Here is a 19,456-nt window from a genome sequence, read left to right on the forward strand (position 1 = left end):
CTCTCAAAGTGGCTTGAAGCCACTGTGGGAAGGGAGGCCTGGGTTTGAGCCCCAAGGCCACTCTGCCTCTGACTCACGAAGGGACAGGCTGGGTGTGAATCTGGGCCCTGCAGCTCTGGTTCTTGGCCTCTAGGCCTGGCTCCTCTTGAAATTTCAGTTTCTGTATCTGGTTTTCAAGGAAACGGAGCACAGAGCTGGGCATACGGGAGGACCTCTGAGGTGCCAGCCCCCTCCCTTCCTCCTGCCTGAGCCCTAGCAGATGTGAAATGAGTGTGGGATGGTTTGGGGCTTCTGCTCGCCTGGAAAAAGAAAAAGGGCAGCCGTGCATCGTGTCTGAAAATCAGTAGCAATAATAATAAGATTGTCTCGAGTATTTGGTTCTTGCCGAGGGCCCTGCCCTCCGTGCCACTCTGTTTACATCCTCACAGCAGTCCCACGGGCGCAGCCCCGTTTCACAGGTGAGGTGCAGTGTTCAGAGCGGTGGGACTGTTTGCCCCAGATCACACAGCCAGTGGATGGCGTAGCCTACAGACCTGAGAAGGCACGTAGCGGAGGCCTCTGTTTCATGGGTGGGGAAACTGACGCTCCGACAGGGCAGGTACGGGCCTTGCACTGGATGACCTGCCTCTTTGGAGTGCGGACATATTTAGAAAGAGACAGCAACTTCTCTTTGTTTAACATTTATTACAAAGTGTGAGAGCAGAGACTGGTGAGTCTTCACCCGTCTACCTCTTCCCTACCGTCTTCGCTGCAACTCTAAAAAATGGCGCCCTGCTGCTCTCCCACCAGGGGGTGCTGCCCCCTGCCTTGTCCCAGCTTCAGCTGTGGTTCCTTCAGCTCACCGACCAGCCGGCAACTGAGGCAACCCAGGATCCTGGACTCTGGGCCCCTCCTCCAGAGCCCTCCTCCTCTGGGCCTCAGCTACCCCCGCCCCCAGGCACCTCCACTTGGAACCGAAAGCTGGAGGTTATCTGTGGCAGCACTGTGAGGGTGTTTTGGTTGAGGGTACATGGGAAAGTGGTGACCATTTTCCCCTCTGGGGCCTCGGGGGTGGGCCACGGCCTCCCTCCTTCAGCCATTGTCCCCTCCAGCAGTCTCAGCAAGTCAACCCACCCCAAGGTGGGGCCCCCTTGAGTCCTTGCATTTGAGGTGCTTTATTCATAGGGCTGGGTCAGGAGTAGAAGGGACACTGTCCTTGACCTCAGTCCTGGGGAAAGTAGCTTGGTTCTTCCTCCATGCGTCCTGGGGAGACAAAGGGAGATGGATGAACAGGCAGGCCAGACACCAGAGGAGGAGCAGGGGAGGGGACAGGGAAGTGGAGGCAGACAGAAACCAGTGGACAGAAGAGGAAGGAAGAGCGTGGGCGTACCCGGCACCAAGATCAGGGGCAGCCAGACATTTGGAAAGAGCTGGAGAACGTGCCTGGGAACAGGCAGAGAGAGACAGACAGACGGATTCCGAGCAAACAGAGAGAGAGAGGGTATTGAAGGTCAGCAACGGGGAGAAAAAATGTCTGCTTCGTTCACTGCCTGTCCAGTCCCGAACTCAGAGTCCTTTCCTCCCAACACAGCCAGAGCAGAAGAGAAAGGCTGGCCCTGTCTCCAGGCCGTGCCCCACCCCCTTCATCCTGCCGGGTGCTGACCACAGGCACCTCTCGTCCAGAAGTTTTTCCTGCCCAAGTGCCAGCCTCCTCACCAGCTATGTGGCCTCCTGGCTGGCTTCTGGAAGGTGCCTTGGCCTCAGCACAGCGCTAAGCAGCTCGGTCAGGGTGTCCAACTTCCCTGCCAGTGCATCCATCCGCTTTTCCAGGGCCTGGTGTGAGCTGCTCAGACCCAGCTGCAGGTCACACAGGATCATGTGCATCTGGGCAGAGAGAGGATCGGAGGTGTGAGGGGCTGGGGTGCACCCTGTCCCATGGAGTAAGGCAGTGGAACCAATGTTGAATAAACCATTCCAGGCGCTCGAGGACTGTCCTTAATCATAACCGTTACCAATTATTGACCCTACCACACCCCAGCTACTTGGCCAGGTGCTTTTCATGTGTGGTTTAAAGTCCTAAAATCCATGGGGAGTGAGAATCCTGTTCTCATTCACAGCTGAGAAAGCCAAGGCCTGGAGCAGTTAATTGACTCACCCAAAGGCAGCACCTAGAGTAAGGCCTAGGATGTAGTAGGTACTCACTAAGTGTTTATGGAATTGATGAGTGCCTGGCATCAAAAATCCACATACATGGCTCTTTCCCTTCCTTCTCAAACCAGGACGCACACAGCTTCATCCTTGAGGGTGTATGAGCTTTCTGTGAGAATTCTTTAACTCTGCTTTATGGCTCAATAATGTTAGGAAATTAACACCTGTTACTTCTGGCAGGTCTGGGCTGTCACCTCACTGAGCTGTGCATTGTGGAGGCCTGTATCTGTGACAGTGTTTACCGTGACATTAGTGCCAAGGGCCACTGTTTGAATTGTCGTGGACTAATGAAGAAAAGCAAAGGCCACCGGATAAAAAAATGCTATTCGTCCAGCGGAAGGCTGTGACGTCACTGCCCTGAGCACTGGTGGAATCAAGTAGTCCCAGCAGGAGGTGGGCAGACTAAGTCACTCGGCCCCCCCAGGTGAAGACCCGTGGCCCTGCCTCCCCGCACCCCACAACAGCAGCAGAGATTGAGTTTTATTGAAACAGTGTCACCCTTCCCCAGGTCACTGTTGTTCATTTGCATTTTATTGGTTTTTCCGTGTGTGTTTGGGCTTGGTTTGTAAATTTGCTTTGGTTTTATCATTGTATAAGAATCAGAGTTGGAAGGAATTTTATATCCGTCCACATGTAAGTAACTTGACAGTAAAAATAATTTAAAACTAAACACTGGAGTTCTTTGTGCAGTTTCTTTTTTTTTTTTTTTTTAACTTTAAAAGGGCTCTCTCTGTACCACACATGAATTTAAGAAACTCAGTATTGCTTCATGTATTCATTCAACCACAGACCTTTATTGAGTACCTGTGTGTGCCAGGCCCTGGCCAGGGCTCCCCATTCCAGGGCCAGTGCTCCCTGCCCAGCTCTCCCTGCCCACAGCCCAGCCTCCCTCTTCCCCCAGACTTGCTCCCTCGCATCCTGGTACCTTGGAGATGTCCACCATGGAGTTCACTTGTTCCTGGAGCTTTCGGTGTTTTAGTCGCACCTGGCGGAACCTGTGGGAAAAAACAGATGGTCAGTTTTCCTATGAGCCTGGTCCCCAGATGTGGCCTTAGCTTGGGAGAAGGATGAGGAGAGACCCACGTACACATGGTACAAAGAGGAAAAGTTGCCAGAGAGTTGGCGGGGGGACCTGCACCCACAAGTCCACCTCCCTAGGGGAGACAGGCACCCAGGTCCACAGACACACAGTCACTGTGAGGTCCGGGGAGCAGCTGTTCAGTCACACACAGTGTGCATGCTTACATGTCATGCACATGCACACACACAACAGCAGCCCTCACGTGTTAATGGCAGCCAGCAGCCTGCGCTGGTGCTTGCGGGCTCTTCCAGAGTCCTTCCTGCGTGTATGTTTGTAGAACATCCAAGCCTCTTGTAGCACCCGGGCAGCTGACTCCTTCATCTGGGGGTGGTGGCGCAGTGTCGGTGCAGATAGACCCCTAGGCTCTGGGAGGGGGGCCTAGGGGCCTGGACTCCTGGTCCAAGGGAGGAGGGGTTGGGGCCTGGATTCCTGGTCTGAGGGAGGAGGGGTTGGGGCCTGGATTCCTGGTCTGAGGGAGGAGGGGTTGGGGGCCTAGACTCCTGGGCCTGAAGGAGGAGGGGCTGGGGGCCTGGACTCCTGGTTCTGAGGGAGGAGGGGCTGGGGTTGGGACTCCAGTGCAGGCCAGCGCTCACCTCTTTGGCATACTGGATGTCCATCATGAAGTTGTGCACATGCTTCTCTGCCTTGTTAAACTCCAGCTTCCGAGCCACCACGGCCACCAGCAGGGCTGTGCAGCAGACCCCCTGTGGGCACAGGAGGCACTATGACACAGGGACTCTGTAGGCCTTCTCTGTGCCACCAACTGTCCCCTGGACCCTCTCAGCAGCCACACAAGGCAGGCTGACCACCCCGAGCTGACAGACAAACTGCTCCAAGGGGTGGAGCAAGGATCAGAAATCACGTGTCTGAGACCAACTCCCATGTGCAGCATTCATACCATCAGAACGTTCTCTGTCACTGTGGGTACGACTGGAGGCAGAGAGAGGGCTGGTCTGGGCAAAAGGCAGGTCTCAGGCTCCTTGGGACCCCTTCCTACTGCTCATGCCCAGTTGGCCATCATGTCACCTAGGGTGTCCCTTCCCCTCTCCCCACCCCCACAGCCTCTGCCCAGCTCAGGCCCTGTCTTCCTCCTGGATTATCTCCAGCCTTCCACTTACCCCAGGGACATCTAACCCAGTTAGGACCCTGCCCTCCTCACCCTAATCTAACTTCCCACAGCCCCAGACTTCAGAGCCCGGCTTTCAGGCCTTCCCAGATCCTGGCCTCGGTGTCCGCAGCCCAGCCCCCCTCCCAGGCAAAGCTGCCGGCTCCAGCTGTCTCACCAGCCCGAGCACCTGGGTCAAACGCTCGTCCTCCCCCTCCCCTCCCCCAAGGCCTCCAGTCCCTCAAGGCCCCATCAGTCCCCAGCTGCTCTGCAGCACCAGGTCACCCTTCCTTGAATTAGGAGCCTTCTTCTGAAGCCCCTGCCCCATGTGTGTCAGCTCTTGACCACCTGGAGTTCACTAGCTCTGAACATGAGCTCTGGGACTGCGTGCGTCCCAAACCCAACTCCAAGCAAGTTATTCCAACTCCCAGGGCCTCTGCTTCGCCTCTGTAAAAAGCCCTCACAGCATCACCCTGTGGATTCTGTAATTCAATGCCTGGGAAGTGTTTAGAACAGGGGCTGGCACAGGGCGTGTGCTCAAAAGTTCTCCCACTTCCACTGCGCCATGGAAGCTCTCGCCAGGAGCGGGCCATGAACACCAGTGCTACTCGCCTTTTCTCTGGGTTTCAGTTTCTCCTTCTGTCAAACGAGGAAGGGGTGTTGCTCTGGCTGAGTCTCTGCCCCTCTTTCCTTGCCACAGGTACCGCTGTGTGTGTATGTGTGCGTGTGCGTGCATGCGCACGTGCATGTGTGTGTGACATTCCCCTGCCACCCCCTCTATCACCTGTGGGCCCAAGGCCTGGGTACTCAACATGTCCTTCCTGGGATAACATCAAGGCTGGGCACTGGCGGCTTGAGTCCCTGAGAGTAAGGGGAGCCAGCTCTCTTGGGAAGGTGGTGGCCAAGGCATTGGGGGTTGGGCCCTGGAGGGGAATTAGGGGTGCGTGGGGGGACTGGATGCCTGGGTCTGTGAAGGGAAGGGGTGAATGTCTGGATTTGGGAGGAGGCATCATCTGGAGCTGCAGAGCCTCTGCCTCATCCTTGAGGGCACAGGAGCTGGGTGAGGGTGGCAGATGCCTGGGACCCGTTTCAATAACAACCCCTCCAGCCCCACCCTATTTAGTGAGCATTTCTTATGTGCTGGGCACTGTCTGAGACCCTTTAATAAAGGGGTGTCCAACCCGCAGTCCGTGGGCCGCATGTAGTCCAGGATGGCTATGAATGTGGCCCAACACAAAATTGTAAATTTACTTAAAACCTTTTTTTGCTCATCAGTTTTTGACAGTGTTTGTGTCTTTAATGTGCGGCCCAAGACAACTCTTCTTCCGGCATGGCCCAGAGACGCCAAAAGGTTGGACACCCCAGGTTTTAATTCACTTAATCTTTTCAGAAACCTCATAAGGAGTTCGCTAGGATAAGCATCCCATTTTATAGGTGAGGAAACTGAGGTTCAGAGAGATTATATGGCTTGCTTCCAGCTAGGAAGTGGCAGAAGCCGGATTTGAACCCAGGGAGCCTGGCCCCACAGGCACACTCTTCATGATTAGACTCTATAGCCGTGATGGAGTCTGGGGGACTGGACTCCCAGGTCCTACAGCTGGGAAACGCGGCCTGGGTCCTGGACAACTGGGAAGTAAGGGGGTGGGGCAGGATGCCTGAGCCTTGAAAGAGGGGTGGTCAGGGCTGGATTCCTGGATTCTGGAAGGAAATGGGGCCAGGAAGTCAGAGGCCCTGTGTCCCTCAGGAGGATGAGGACTGAGGTCTTAGTTTCCGGAGAGAGCACAGACTTCGGGGATGGATTCCTGGGTTTTAATAGGAAATGGGGTCTGTGTCCTGGAGAGGGACTGGGGCTGTAGGGGACCAGATACCACATTTCTGGAAGGTGTCCCTGATTGCCTGTGCTGGCTCTGGTCTCCTGGGACCAGGGGATGGCCAGTCCCCTGGAAGAAGGGTGGGGTCCCTGGGGTGGCTGTACTCACCATGACTCCAGTGGAGAGGCAGACAATCTTGCCCCATGTGGTGCCTGGCACAACATCCCCATAGCCAATGGTCAGGAATGTGATGGGGATCAGCCACAGGGTGTCTGAAAGGTGTCCCGTGGCGTTCACAGCCTGCCTGTGGGGAAGGATGGGTTAGTGCTGAAACCCCGCTCCAGGGCTTCCCGAGGTATCTGGTACCCTCCTTTCTAAAACATACCCACAGTCCCCAGAAGCACCCAGAAAAAAAGCTAATGAGTTCTGGGCTCTGGAGAGCGTGCCTGGCCTCCACCCTGCTGTATGAGCTGGACTGGGTGTTCAACACTCTGGTCAGTGGGAATTGCACCTGGGTGAAGCCAGTTCCAAAACTTGCTTGGTTTCAGTGAGGCAACCTGGGCTGCTGATTCATGTGGTCGAGGGATTGCAAGGGGGCAGAAACCCAGCCCAAAGTCCACTTGTCAGACTGGCAGGGGTCTACAGCCACCCAGAGGAGTGGAGGCTTTTGTTTCTAATTTCCACAAAGATGCTGCCTGGCCTAGAGACGGCCCTATCAGGACTGAAAAGGTGGGACTCTGCATTTCCCCTCACTTCATAGAAGGGGACATTTCGGTCCGGCCATGGAAGGGGCTGAACACTGGGGCTTGCTCCACTTTGGCCCACAAACCCCTCTTGCATCAGACTCAGGAGAGAAAGCTGCTATCCATGAGGGTCCCAGACACCTCAGAGCCACTAAATTACTGTCTGGAGGGGGGGACTGAATCTGTGCTGTTAACAACCTCCTCCTCCCACCCCCTCCCCCCCATTCTGAAGTGCAGTCAAGTTTGAGGACTTCTGTCTCAAGATTTAGAAATGGGACTCCCTCCCCACTCTCCCATTTTTCAGATAAGAAACTCAGTGGGAAAACCATTCATGGATGCTGAGACTGACTGATTTCCCAGCTGGGGGAAACTGAGGTTCTGCCAGATGAAATTTAACATTACAAAAGATGAGAGTTGCCAGGGAGACTTTAACCATGGTGGGATTTGTGAAACTGACCTATTGGACCGATGAGAAAACAGGCTCAGGAAGGAGAGATCCAAAGCCAGGTCTTCTCCCTCTCCGCCTCTCCTCAACAACCCTTCACCAGAGGCACAGCCAGAGGCTCTGGAACCTGAGCTGGCATCAGAACTACCCATCAGAGTTTTAAATTGGGTAGGTCTTGATGGAGCATGGGAATTTGGGTTTGCATCACATTCTCGTGATGCTGCTGGTCCGGAACCAGACTTTGAGAACCATGGGCTGAGGTTACCCCCCAATTTCTCTATTTGTATGTGTGTGTGTGTGTGAGAGAGAGAGAGAGAGAGAGAGAAAGAAAGAGAGAGAGAGAGAGACAGGCAGACAGACAGACAGACTGAGGCCCTGCAAGGGGTCAGGCCCAGCGCCAGGTGACGTGATGTGTGGCAGGTAGCCTGGAATCGGGTACCACTTTCCTATAGGGAATTCCCTCCCAGAGCAGCCCCCAAACACCCGCTGCCCGCACCGCGGTGAGCACCTACAGTACATCTGTGCCAGTTCCTCCAAGGAAGAAAGAATGCTAAGCCAGGCCCCAGTGCCTGGGTTTCAAGACAGAACAGATGCCTGGAAACCTGAAGCAGGAGAGGTTGGGAAGCAGGAAGGGAAGGGCTTCCTAGGGTCTGTGTGTGCCTGGGGAGACTGGAGGCTGCAGGTGGAGGAAGGGCTGTGGCTGGCCTGGACAAATGCGGACAAACAGCCTTCTCCACGGCTTGGCACCTGGGCACTGCCCTAAGTGGCCTCTCCAGATGCTCCTAGTACCCGCCCCCCGCATCCCCCTCTCCCAGCACCCTCACCTCTCAGCCACAGACAGCACCCAGGCAGTGGTGACCCAGAGGCCAAGCGTGAGGCAGAGCAGCAGGCGGCCGGGGTGCGTGTTCATGTACAGCTTGGCCACGAACCAGTGGCGAAAGCGGACCTGGTTGAGGGCACCGATGCTGCGGTAGGACGCGTTGAGCAGGACGCCGCTGCGCAGGAGCAGGGCGCGGGGCACCAGGTAGAGGCGCAGCAGCATGGCCAGCGACAGCAGCGCCTCCCCCTGGCTCAGAAATCCCGGCCAGGACTGCGTCGCGATTGACGGCATGCACGGCGGGCCCTGCACGGGAGCCGGGTGCAGCCCGCACACCGCCAGTTCCAGCACGATCTGCGCCACCTGCCGCCCCGTCACCGCCACGCGCCAGTCCCGGAGGCTGTTGTCAGTCATGAACAGCTGCAGGGAGGGTACAGACCGGGGTTGGGGGTCACACGAGGGTCAGGCAGCCGCAGCCAACCTGCACCGGGAGATAAGAGGGGTGTGCCCACCGTGCAAGGGAAAGAGGCAGGGCCTGGGCGTGGGGCTGAGGAGGGTGGGCAAGGAGCAGGGCAGGGCCTGGGGAAGATATCTCTCCCACTTCTCCCCTCCCTCCTAGTGTCAGCCCACTTCCACAACTTGCAGCCCAGGAACACTTAGTGAGTGCCTACTGTGTGCCCGAGATTGTTCCACATTCTAAGGGGAACAAGACAAGCTCCTGCCTTCCTGGAGCTTACACATCCTCGGAGCCATCCCCTACTCCTGTTTCTGGGGTCTCCCGTGTAGTAATTGTAGTCGTCAGCCGTTAGCAACGACAACAGCCAATACTGATGGGCACTTTGCGTGTACCGGCCACTGCTGACATGTTGTGTCTCAATGATGGCTCGCAGCACGTGAGATGGAAAGGATTTTCACCCTCATTTTAGAGGTGTGGGCCCCTCAGGCGGGCAGTGGCACAGCTGGGCTGCAAACTCAGGACACTGAACTGCCCAAATGGCCGCTACCCGTGATAATGTGCACTTCTCACTGAGCACCTCTTGCATGCCAGGCACTCCAAGGGACATTCCTGCACAGGGCCAAGAGCTCCCATTTTATATGGGGGGAGGGGGAGGGAACAGGATCTGGACGGGGAGCTGAATGTCCCAGTGAGACAGGCCCCTGGTGGGAAGGGCTCCTGGGTCAGGGGGATGTTGGCACAGGTGGGGAGCTCAGGATGGGGAAGGACCTGGGGACACATTCGTGTTGCTTGGGATTGGGATAGGTGGGGGTTTGGGATGGAGGACAGAGATCCGGGAGGCGGGGCCTGGACTGAGGCTGCCTGGGCGCAGAGTGCACAGAGGCCTGGGGACCGAAACTCGCAGCATCCGTGAGTGTGCAAGGGAGCCCGGGGCTGCTCCAGGAGGCCCCGTGGGTCTGTCTGAGGTCCGTCCCTTCCCAGTGGATGAGGGTATGGATGCATCTCAGGGCAGAGGAACCTCATTACTCAGCCCAGGAGGAGGGGGAGGATGGAAAGTGTGAGTTGACAGGGCATGGTGGGGCTGGGCGTGAAGGGAGGGGGTTGGGATGGGGCCTGCCCTACCTGGACCTCTTTGGCATGAAAGGCCAAGATGAAGCAAAGGAGCATGAAGGTGGAGATACTGATGATGCATTTAACCAGGAACAGGTAGAGTGCCCACTGTGAGGGGAGAGAAAAAGAGGTGAGATCCCAAGTCTCCATCCCTGGGTCCCCTCTACCTTCCTCCCCAACAGCCTTTCCTTCTCAATTCCCAATTTCCCAGCCTCCTGTCCCCACAAGCCCCAACCCAGCTGCTCCAGAAGTTGAAGCTCTAGAGAAGTCTCAAAACCATCATCCTTCCCAACCGGACAGCCCTGGCCCAGGTGCCAGTGTCCTCCTCAGCTCTCTCCTAGGAGTCACATCCCTTAGCAGAGAATGTCACACTCACATTCCTTCTAAATCCCATCTACTTCCCCATCAAAAACAGCTCCCAGTTGTGTGTGTGTGTGTGCAGGTGTGTGCCTGCAAGCAGGCACCTGACCTCTAGAGACTGCCCCCTCCTCTCCCCTTCCCACTCAGCTGGTCCTGCCCTAGAAAGCAACTTCATGCGCCCCCCCCCACCATATCCCAGTTCCCAAGGAGCCTAGAAACTATCATTCGATAATCCCTAAGGAATGAATGGCACCCTCCTTTGCCCTCATACAGGGGGCTGAGTCCCTGAGAGGCCCCCAACCCAGCTCGGAGAAAGGCCCCCCAGTCCACGCCCTGCATCTCCTCTCCCCGCCTCCTGCCCTCTCTCCTGGCTCTAAGCCCAGAGCAAGCAGGGCCGGAAGCACATGGTCTCCAGAAAGCACAGAGGTGTTTTTCCCCCCCTCTCTTTGTGTGGCAATAACTTGGAGGAATCTAGAACTCCGGTGGAAAGTATTTAGAGAGGACTGGGACTGCTGGATTCCCTGAAGGGCTGGGGGGCAGTTTCCCTAACTGGGGGGCATTGTCAGGGGGAGGGCACCACCTGGGTTCCCACCTGTTTGTCCTAGGACACCTGTTCCTTCCAAGATGCAGTCTGTCCCCCTGGAGTGGGAAACAGAGCCAGTTTCCTGCCCCAGGGGGCCTGCCCCCACCCCCCTCCCTGAACAATGGTGCTGTTGTCCCCAGCCTTCCCCCACCCCTTCACCCTCCTCTAGCACCCCACCCCTTGTCTCTTTCTTCAGTTTGTCCAAACTCCATGCCACGAAACACAGCCCCCCTCCCCACATGGCAGCCCACTTCTCCAATGGTCATCTCTGCTTTTCCAAATCCCACACATGCCCCCACCTCCCTCTGATAGCTCTGTCTTTCTCCCCTTCACTCCTGGAGTTGGGCACTTGTCTCTGCTCCAGCACCTCACCCCACCCCCTACCATGGCAAACAGGTGTCCATGGCCCCAGAAATAAGTTCATTAGATTGAGATGGAGATGGGGAGGGGACGTGGCTGTTACCAAGGCAGTCATAGAAACAGGGCTGAGGACCCCCAGAATCGTGTATTGAACCCCCACCCCCAGTTTACAGATGGGAAAACTGAGGCTCAGAGAGCTACAGCAGCTTCTCCAGAGTCCCACTGCTGGAGGCAGAAACCTGGCAGGTGGTAAAGGAAGAAATGAGCAGGGAGAACATGGAGGGAGTGGGTAGGAGTGACCCCTTTGTCCTTTCCTATCTGCCCGGGCTCCAGGAGCAGACGCTCCTCCCCTGCTGGGCGGGTGCTGAGTGTGGGAGCGGAGGGTAGGCCCGGCCACGCTTCCTGTTGGCATGGGCTTCAGCTGCCGCACCCCCTCAGTGCCCGCTGCCCTGGCTTCGTCCTCCCAGCCAGAGGAAACCCGCCTGCCCTGACCTTTCATGTGGCTCCTGGTCAATTGAGAGCTGTCTGTCCCCCTCACCTCAAAATCCCAAGCCTGAGCCTCTATCCCCCAAGAGTCTCCCCAACTCAATCCTCAAATCACTGCCCCACCCCCCGCCAGCCAGCCCGATGCCACACCCCTTACTCCAGACTGGCCTGCAACCCTCCTTCCCTGTTGAGCAATTCTGTTCTGTCCTCCAGCCACTAATCTCGACCCATGTCCTGCCTGCACCCCCATCGCTGCCCTGGCCAGGGTTGGAATGTGCCGGGAGCCTGCTCAGACCTGTTCCGGCCCCACCTGCCCTTTCCCGTCCCATTCGCTATCCTCAGTCAACATCAGCTCCTTCCCCCAAAGATGCTCTCAGCCTCCTCCCCAGCGTCCCCCGCCCCCTGGGACCCAGGAGCCTGGGCCACTATAAACCTACTTTCTGTTGTTTCCCAGGTTGAACAGCACATAGACTCTGGGCAGGCTGCACTTCTTAGTGACAGAGATGGGACAGGGTATGTGTGTGTCCATTTCCCACCCCACCCTCACCCCAGCCAGTTTCTTCTGGTCTCTTTGTGCTGAGGTGCTGGATAAACGTTAGAGCGTAGATAAGAACCAAAGAGCCGCCTACTGGAAGAAGTTTATCTCTCTCTTCACCCTACTTTCACTGAACCTAGGGCTACCGCTCCCTTAATCTGCTCTTGTGGGGCTGGAGTATCTGATCAGCCCTCTCCCTGACTCCAGGGGTCCTGGTCTTCTAGCTGTCTAACTGCAGTACCTTCAAAGACTGAGACACTGAGACCCCTCTTCCCTTCCTGTTGCAGAGAGGACCACCAACATTTGCCTCCCTGGATCCCAGACTCTAGCGTCCAGCCCCTCCTCTCTCAGACCCAGGAGTTCAGGCTCCCAGCCCCTCCTCCTCCCTCAGACCCAGGAGTCCAGGCTCCCAACCCCTCCTCCCTCAGACCCAGGAGTCTCAGCCCCCAGCCCCTCCTCCCTCAGACCCGGGAGTCTCAGCCCCCAGCCACTCATGGCCCAGGACAAGGGTTCCACTCACCGAGCACCCTCCGAACCACAGCATCTCTGCGTGTAGTACCATGAGCCCGATGCCAATTCCTGCCAGCGTCAGTGCCCAGCAGGCCAGCCACTTCTCCTGCTCCAGCAGGCGTTTTCGCCGCTGCAGAGCCCCCAGGCCAGGCACCAGCTCCCCGCCCATGGCCCCCTGGGTCTTGGGGCTCAGCCAGCTTCCTGCCCAGGGTCCCCCACCTCGTAGCACACAAAGGGCAGCCACTGTGGCTAGCAGGTCATCAGCCTGCTCTTCTCAGTTGCTCTGGGGCTCTTGCTCTGAGGCACAGCGGAGCCCTTGCCCTCTGGGGGGTGGTGACGGCTGGGCAGGGCAGGGAGGGGCTGAGGAGGCCCTTGGGCAGCAGGGAGGCTCTCCAACCTCCCTTCTCAGAGTAAGGAGGAGTTGGGGTGTGTCTCGGGGCAGAGCAAGGAAGAGCATGCACCCACGTGGGTGAAGACACACTGGCACACAACAGTCACACACAACAGTCTGCACAGTGTGACACATGCCTGCATGCAGCCACACCCAGACACCACAGGACACCCTCACCCACAGCACAGTCAGAGACAACCTAACACACACTTGGGCACACAACATGACCTCCACCAAGTGACTCACAACTCCCCATGGGTTCTGAAACCCACAGCCACACCCAGACACCGCACGTGTGGTGTGACACACTGGTCCTAAGCGAGACAGGCAGTTCCCTGTGACACACGCAGCTGCCTAAATATTGCCCACACACAGGCACAATGTTGTGATCTGTGGGCACGCATCACCTGACACAAACAGCCACACCCAGACACCACACACTGGATGACACACACACACAGCTGCACAAGCACAACCCACACCAAGTGTTCCACAAACACATAATTTCTGCTGGCGTAGTGATGCCCCGATGCCACACACATGTGTATGGAAACAATGCACCCATAGAGCCCCCAGCATCACACACCCGTGGAGTGATATCTGACACAAGCAGACACGCAGCACTCAGGGATACACCCATGGCAACCCCCAGTCACCCAGCACACAGAGAAATGCAGATGGAAGCACACCATGCGCATAGCAATTCAGGCACATGTACTCAGAGAATGATGTACAATGTACCCCAGGACACAGTACCATCCAGGTGTGTAACCGGGGAGCAGTGTACACGGACACGGGCAGAGACCTCTGTTGAACAGTGACGCACACGGAAACCCAAGCAGCACTCCATGTACGACAGCCGCATACAGCCTGGCACTCCATGTGCTCCAACACACATGACCCCATGAACGCAGCATGCACAGAGGGATGCGCAAACACGCAGTGACACAAAGCACATCAACACATTTCCCAGCACCACCTTGACACATTCCACGTGTCCCATGACATCAGATGTGACCCACTGACACAGCTGGTACACAGGCCGGCAACAACACCACACACACACCAGAGGATGCCCTACGGCACAATGTGACACACAACCACACAGACGGAGCACACTCTGAGTGTGAACGGCCAGGCTGTGGTGTTGGCAGAGAAAGAGGAGAGGCCCCCAACAAGGGCAAACACCTCAACGTCACGTCACAGAATGTCACATAGCTTTACACGCACAACACCCAGAAAGAGGCACAACTCACACTGACACGCAGATCAGCACCGGTGATGCAGAGTGACCCTGAGTGGAGGGCAGCCACGTGCAGCAGAACGAAAGTGACACAGGGATCAGTTTGCCGCATATTTAGACACAGATCAAAGGCCTCCTACAGCAACACATGGGGGCACACTGGTGTGGTGACCAACACACCTCACACAGGGTCACACACTGACTTGTGACACAGCGACCGTGGGTCCCAGTGACATGGCTCTTGGGGGAACACACAAGCATAAGCCCTCTCCTCTCCCATGTCATATGCCATGCAGAAGCATGGACCCGCCAACCACAGGGAAGTGAGACACGCACGGACATGCCTGGCAGTACACCAACACAACCCACACAGACACACCTAGAGACACCAAACCGCACACACAGACACACCCAGTGACAAAAACACAACCATGCCGGTGCCCACCCCGTGGCACACAGTGGGCTTCCCTCAGTGTGAGACATGGTGGGAGAGTGATGGAGACACACCCAGGCACACTCAGATGCCGCACACGTGTCTGCTTGCATAAGCTGGGTACTCTGGAGGCCGAGCCTGGGCACCCCCGCTGCCTGCCTCCCTGGGGCCCTGGCATGGGGCTCTGCGCCTCTCTCTTCCTTGTTCTCACCTGTAGCCTCTCTCTTCATCTCTCCAGCCCTGGAAACCTCTGGGTCTGTCTTTATCTCTGCCTCCTTCTGTCTGTCTCTGTCTCTGTCTCTGTCCTTTGTGCCTTTGCTTCTTTCTATCTCTTCTCCCTCTGTCTCTCTCCTCCTGTTTGTCTGTTTGCACTTCTCTCTCTGGCTCTGTATCTCTCTGTCTCTGCCTCTCTCAGCCTCTGTGACTCTCTTAGCATCTCGGTCTTCATCTTTGTGCCCTTCTCTGTTTTTCTGTATTTTATTCTCTCTCCCTGTCACTGTCTCTCTGCCTCCACGTCCCTCTCTGAGCATCTCTGTCTTTCTGTCCCTGTCTGTGCTCTTGTGTGTCTCATTTCCTGTCTGTCTCTGTCTTGCTGACTCTAGGTCTTTCTCCAGCCCTGTCCGTGTCTCTCTTTATCTCCCTGACTCCACATCTCCCTTTGGGCCTCTCTTTGCCTCCGACTCTCTCTCTCTCTCTCTGGGCCTCTTCATGCTTGTCTCTGCCTCAGTTTCTCTTTCCTGTTCACTGGCACAGCTGGGGACAGCCTTGCCTTTTTCCAGGTCCACCCAGCCCCACTCAGGGGCCGAGGGTCAGAGACACAGAGACCATGGCCACCTGAGAGAGTCAGAGGCCGCGGACAGAGGCCTCCAGCACCAGACCCTGCACGGCTATGCCCAGTGCAGGCACCAGTGAAGAGTGACACAGAAGGAGAGACACCCAGAGAGACCTTGGTGTCTCCAGACACCAAATGCAACCACTTGGTACAACTAGAGGACAGGGAGAGAGAGACAGACAGACAGACAGATGGAAGAGAGGAGGGAAGGAGGAAGAGAGAATGAATTTAAAAAATCGGAGATGGAGGAAGAAGAAACCCAGAGGTAAAGAGAAAGCAGAAGCCAGACATGGACGTTGCTGCAGAGAGGTTTTGTCTTCAAACAGGCCACGACTAGAAGAGAAAAGAGGAGCAAAGGCTGGAAATGGGAGATGCCAGGGTGGGCAGCAAAGGGGACACAGTGAGAAGGGCACCTGCCTGCAAACTGACCTTCCAGGCGGGGGGGTCAGTTTGTAGGATGCAGGGCTTGAGCCGGCTCCCTCCAGCCCAGGGAGGGGCTGAGCTGGGCGGTGGGGGTGACTCAGGGCCCCAGGGCTTCCTGTGACTCAGCCCCGGCTGGGCTCAGTCCTGGAGGGGGAGTGGAGGGTCCCTGTAAAAGAGAGGAGGGCAGGAACACCAGAGGACCTTTACGCCTACATTGACCCTTGCAAAAGGTGACTGAGGGCCACTTCAAGGGACTTTGAAGGGAGGCAGGGCTGGAGGCGCGGAGTCCGGGGTCTGAGGGAGGAACGGTCCGGGCCCCAGACTCCTCCGTCTGGAGGAAGTGGGCTGGGGGCCCGGACACCTGATCCAGGAAGACCAGAATAACTGACTCCAAAGTCCCCGGGACTTTTCCTTGGCCTCGTCCCAGCTGCCCCACCTTCCTCCCAGCTCCATCTCCGGGCCTGGAAAGGACCCAGATACCTTGGGGCCCAGCCGGAAGGGGCCAGGGACAAAGGGTTGTTTAACTAACTGCTCAGGGAGTGAAGAAGAGGGTGTCTCACTCGGAAAGGTCACCCGTCGCCCAGGGCTGGTGCAGAGAAAGGAGGGGCTGAGCCGGGTGGGGAAAGACACCCTGAAAGTCAGAGGCCCTTTGGCGGCAAATCCTCCAGGCAGTCTTTTGATTTCGACAGGGGTTAGCTTCAGGGCATTGGGCTGCTGACACCTCGTGGTGGTCTTGGGAACTGCAGGCACTCTGCGGGTCTAGTCCGTGTCCTGTCCGCGTACATTGAACATCTACAGAGTGCCAGGTGCTGCTTGCTCTAAGTGTAGAGGGTACAGTAATAACAAAACAGAAACAAACAAAAAAACAACAACAAAACCCTGCCTTCCTGGAGCTCCCAGGCTAAAAGAAGTCTCGTGATCCCATCAATCTCTCTGTCTCTTTCTCTCCGCCTCCTGCCCCACCCCTACCCCCACCCCTGGCTCTGTGAATCTTTGCTTCTTTCTCTCTTGAGTCTCTCACTGGCTTTACTTCTTAGTTTCTGTCTCCTGGTCTTTGTCTCCAAGTGCACGTCTTTTTCTTTTCTCGTTTTTCCTTCTCTCTGTGTTTTGCTTATTTTCTCCTTTGTAGCTTTATGTTCTCCACCAATGAAAACTCATGTATATTTTTATGTTAAATTATATGTCATTATATATGTATATCATTAATGTATATTAATATGTAATTATATGTATCAATCTGAGAATCTTGGTTCAAGCATTGTGTGGCCACTGACTTTCTTTTTGTGGGGGACACACATTCTGGTTTAGGGACAGACCCCAGTGTGTATGTTCCTTGCTGGGTGCCCTGTGAGACCTGTACAATAGGGGTGACACTACAGTGTCACAGGGCTGCTTGAGGACTAGGTGGGATGGAGTATCCGGAGCCCTCATCGCGGGACCTGGCATGCATCAGGCACACGTGGTACATTGTACCCCCTCTCTGTCCAGTCTGTCCTGCTTTGTTCTCTCAGAATTCTAAGACCACCACGCTGCAAGGAAGCCCAAGCTAGGCATGTGCAGGGGCCATGCAGAGAAGAATCAGGGCATTCGGGCCTGAAGCCCAAGTCCAACCCCACTGGATGCAGCTGCATGAGTGACCTCTACAGAGACCAGCAGAAGTGTCCTGTTAACCCTCAGCTTCATGAGAAAGAATACACTTTTGGGGATAAGACACCTAATTTGGGGGTGGCTTGGTGCATAGTAAATATTATGCTCTTCTGCTCAGTTTTATGTTTGAAGTTTTCCATAACATAAGTATGTACATGAATATGTATATGTATGAATAGGTAATGGAGTAGATCAAAGACACTGCACTTTATATATTGCAGCTGGTATCATTTGCTTCTATCTTTTTGCCTCTGGGTCTTTCTTGGCTCTCAGTCACAGCCTGACTTTCATGTTTTGTTGTCTCTCTCTCTCTCTCTGTCTGTGTGTCTGCTCCAACCTCGCCAAACACCCACCTGCCGCTTTCCCCTCCATTTACTTTGCTCCACCACATTGACGTTCTGGCTGGTCCTTGGATGTGCAAGCTCTCTCCTGCCCCCGGGCGTGGTACCTGCTTTTCCCTCTGTCTCAATGCTTTTTACCTCCAATCTCCTCATGCATTATTCCCTCACTTTATCCAGCTTTCTGCTCAATATTGTCTCATCCTTGATCACTTCTTCAAAAATGGTCCTCTCTGGCACCGTAAATAATCCTGTATTTTATTTCATTGTTTTACCTGCATCATGGCACTTGGGACGATCTAAATGGTCTTGTTATCTTATTTTTCTAGTTGATGAGGACCAGGATCTTACCATCCCAGTGTTCAGAGCGGTGCCTGCACCTAGGAGATGCTCAGTGGGTGGCTGGTGAAAGAATGCGCTTGATCCACAATAAGGACCTGCTCTCCTTCAACTCCACCCTCTCACCCCGTTACACACTGTCCTGGAGGCGGGAGGACGTCATTTCGTCATTGACCCTGTCACGTGTGCCCTCATTGGTTGAGTTGCTGTCTGTGGTTCTGAGACCCAGTACTACGGATCTGTCCTTGGTGCTGACTCAGGCTCCAACTTCCGTTCAGCTGGGGAGGGTGGAGGAATCCGGGGGGAAAGGGGCAAGGTGATGGGCTATCCCAGCACATATCCTGTGAATCCATGAGAGAAGGCAGACATCTGAATTCTCAAGAGAGAGAGTGCCTGGGTCACTGTTCTGCAGGTATTTGTTCTACCTATGTATCTATCCCTTTTATCGTGGAAAACGTCAAAATACAGAAGCAAACAGAAGAGAATGAGCGAATAATAAACCTCCACTTACAAGTACCCACTTAACAAGTACCAACACATGGTTAATTGCATTTCATCTGTGTCTCCACCCATTTCCTCACTTCCTCTGTTTTTTTAATGCAAATCCCAGACATGATATCATTTAATTGCATGTTGTATTTTAAATTTTGTTTCTTTGTGTTGAAGTATGACTTACACATTGTTAAGCTCACAAATCTTAAGTGTACAGATTGCTGCAGGCCTGCCCGTGTATAAAGCATCTCCATCATCACCGCCAGTTCTCTGGTCCCCTGTCCCGACCGGTGAACCAGACCCCTATCACCAAAGATTAAAGAGCCACAACATGGGAGTCCAAAGTCCTGGGCTTTAACCTTGACTTTGCTGCTGACACCATTTGTCTTGTATGAAACACACTATTCTTGTAAACAGTGTGTAAAACATAGAGGTACATTTTGGACAAATAATTTTATAGTGAACACGCCTAAGGAGAGTATCGCCACTCCCCAGAAACTTCCAGGCCACAAAGCCCTTCCCAGCCTCCAGAGGAAACCCCTATCCTCACTCACAAGGAACTTTACCCCTCCTAACCCCCAACCCTCACACACTGTCTCTCTGTCCTTCCTTCTCCCTCCAACCCTTCAACACTAAGCAGCCTCTGACCCTGGAGACCAAGAATGAGAGATCCCATCACCAATTTCTCCCTGGTCTTGCCTTCAGTCTCACCCCCTGCACCCCCTCAA

At 55.4% G+C, this 19,456-nt stretch overlaps 1 protein-coding gene across 3 annotated transcripts; it reads right to left on the reverse strand.

Annotated features, from left to right (window-relative positions):
• Positions 1 to 667: 667 nt before the first annotated feature.
• On the reverse strand, positions 668 to 13,318 carry KCNN4 (potassium calcium-activated channel subfamily N member 4). 3 transcript variants are annotated; one of them, XM_036013022.1, is made up of 9 exons: positions 12,601 to 13,318; positions 9,769 to 9,864; positions 8,197 to 8,609; positions 6,353 to 6,488; positions 3,862 to 3,972; positions 3,471 to 3,589; positions 3,113 to 3,182; positions 1,696 to 1,863; positions 668 to 1,409 (listed from the first exon to the last, which is right to left on the reverse strand). In XM_036013022.1, the coding sequence occupies exons 1-8, from the start codon at positions 12,757 to 12,759 to the stop codon at positions 1,699 to 1,701; spliced, it is 1,269 nt and encodes a 422-aa protein (XP_035868915.1). In that variant the 5' UTR covers positions 12,760 to 13,318; the 3' UTR covers positions 668 to 1,409; positions 1,696 to 1,698. The 3 variants fall into 3 exon arrangements, with proteins under 3 accessions (XP_035868915.1, XP_028385468.1, XP_035868914.1); XM_028529667.2 differs by having other exon boundaries at positions 668 to 1,242; positions 1,652 to 1,863; XM_036013021.1 differs by having other exon boundaries at positions 668 to 1,242; positions 12,601 to 13,316.
• Positions 13,319 to 19,456: the final 6,138 nt, after the last annotated feature.

The sequence above is a fragment of the Phyllostomus discolor genome, chromosome 12 (genome assembly GCF_004126475.2).
Source record: "Phyllostomus discolor isolate MPI-MPIP mPhyDis1 chromosome 12, mPhyDis1.pri.v3, whole genome shotgun sequence".
In the NCBI taxonomy this organism is placed as follows: domain Eukaryota; kingdom Metazoa; phylum Chordata; class Mammalia; order Chiroptera; family Phyllostomidae; genus Phyllostomus; species Phyllostomus discolor.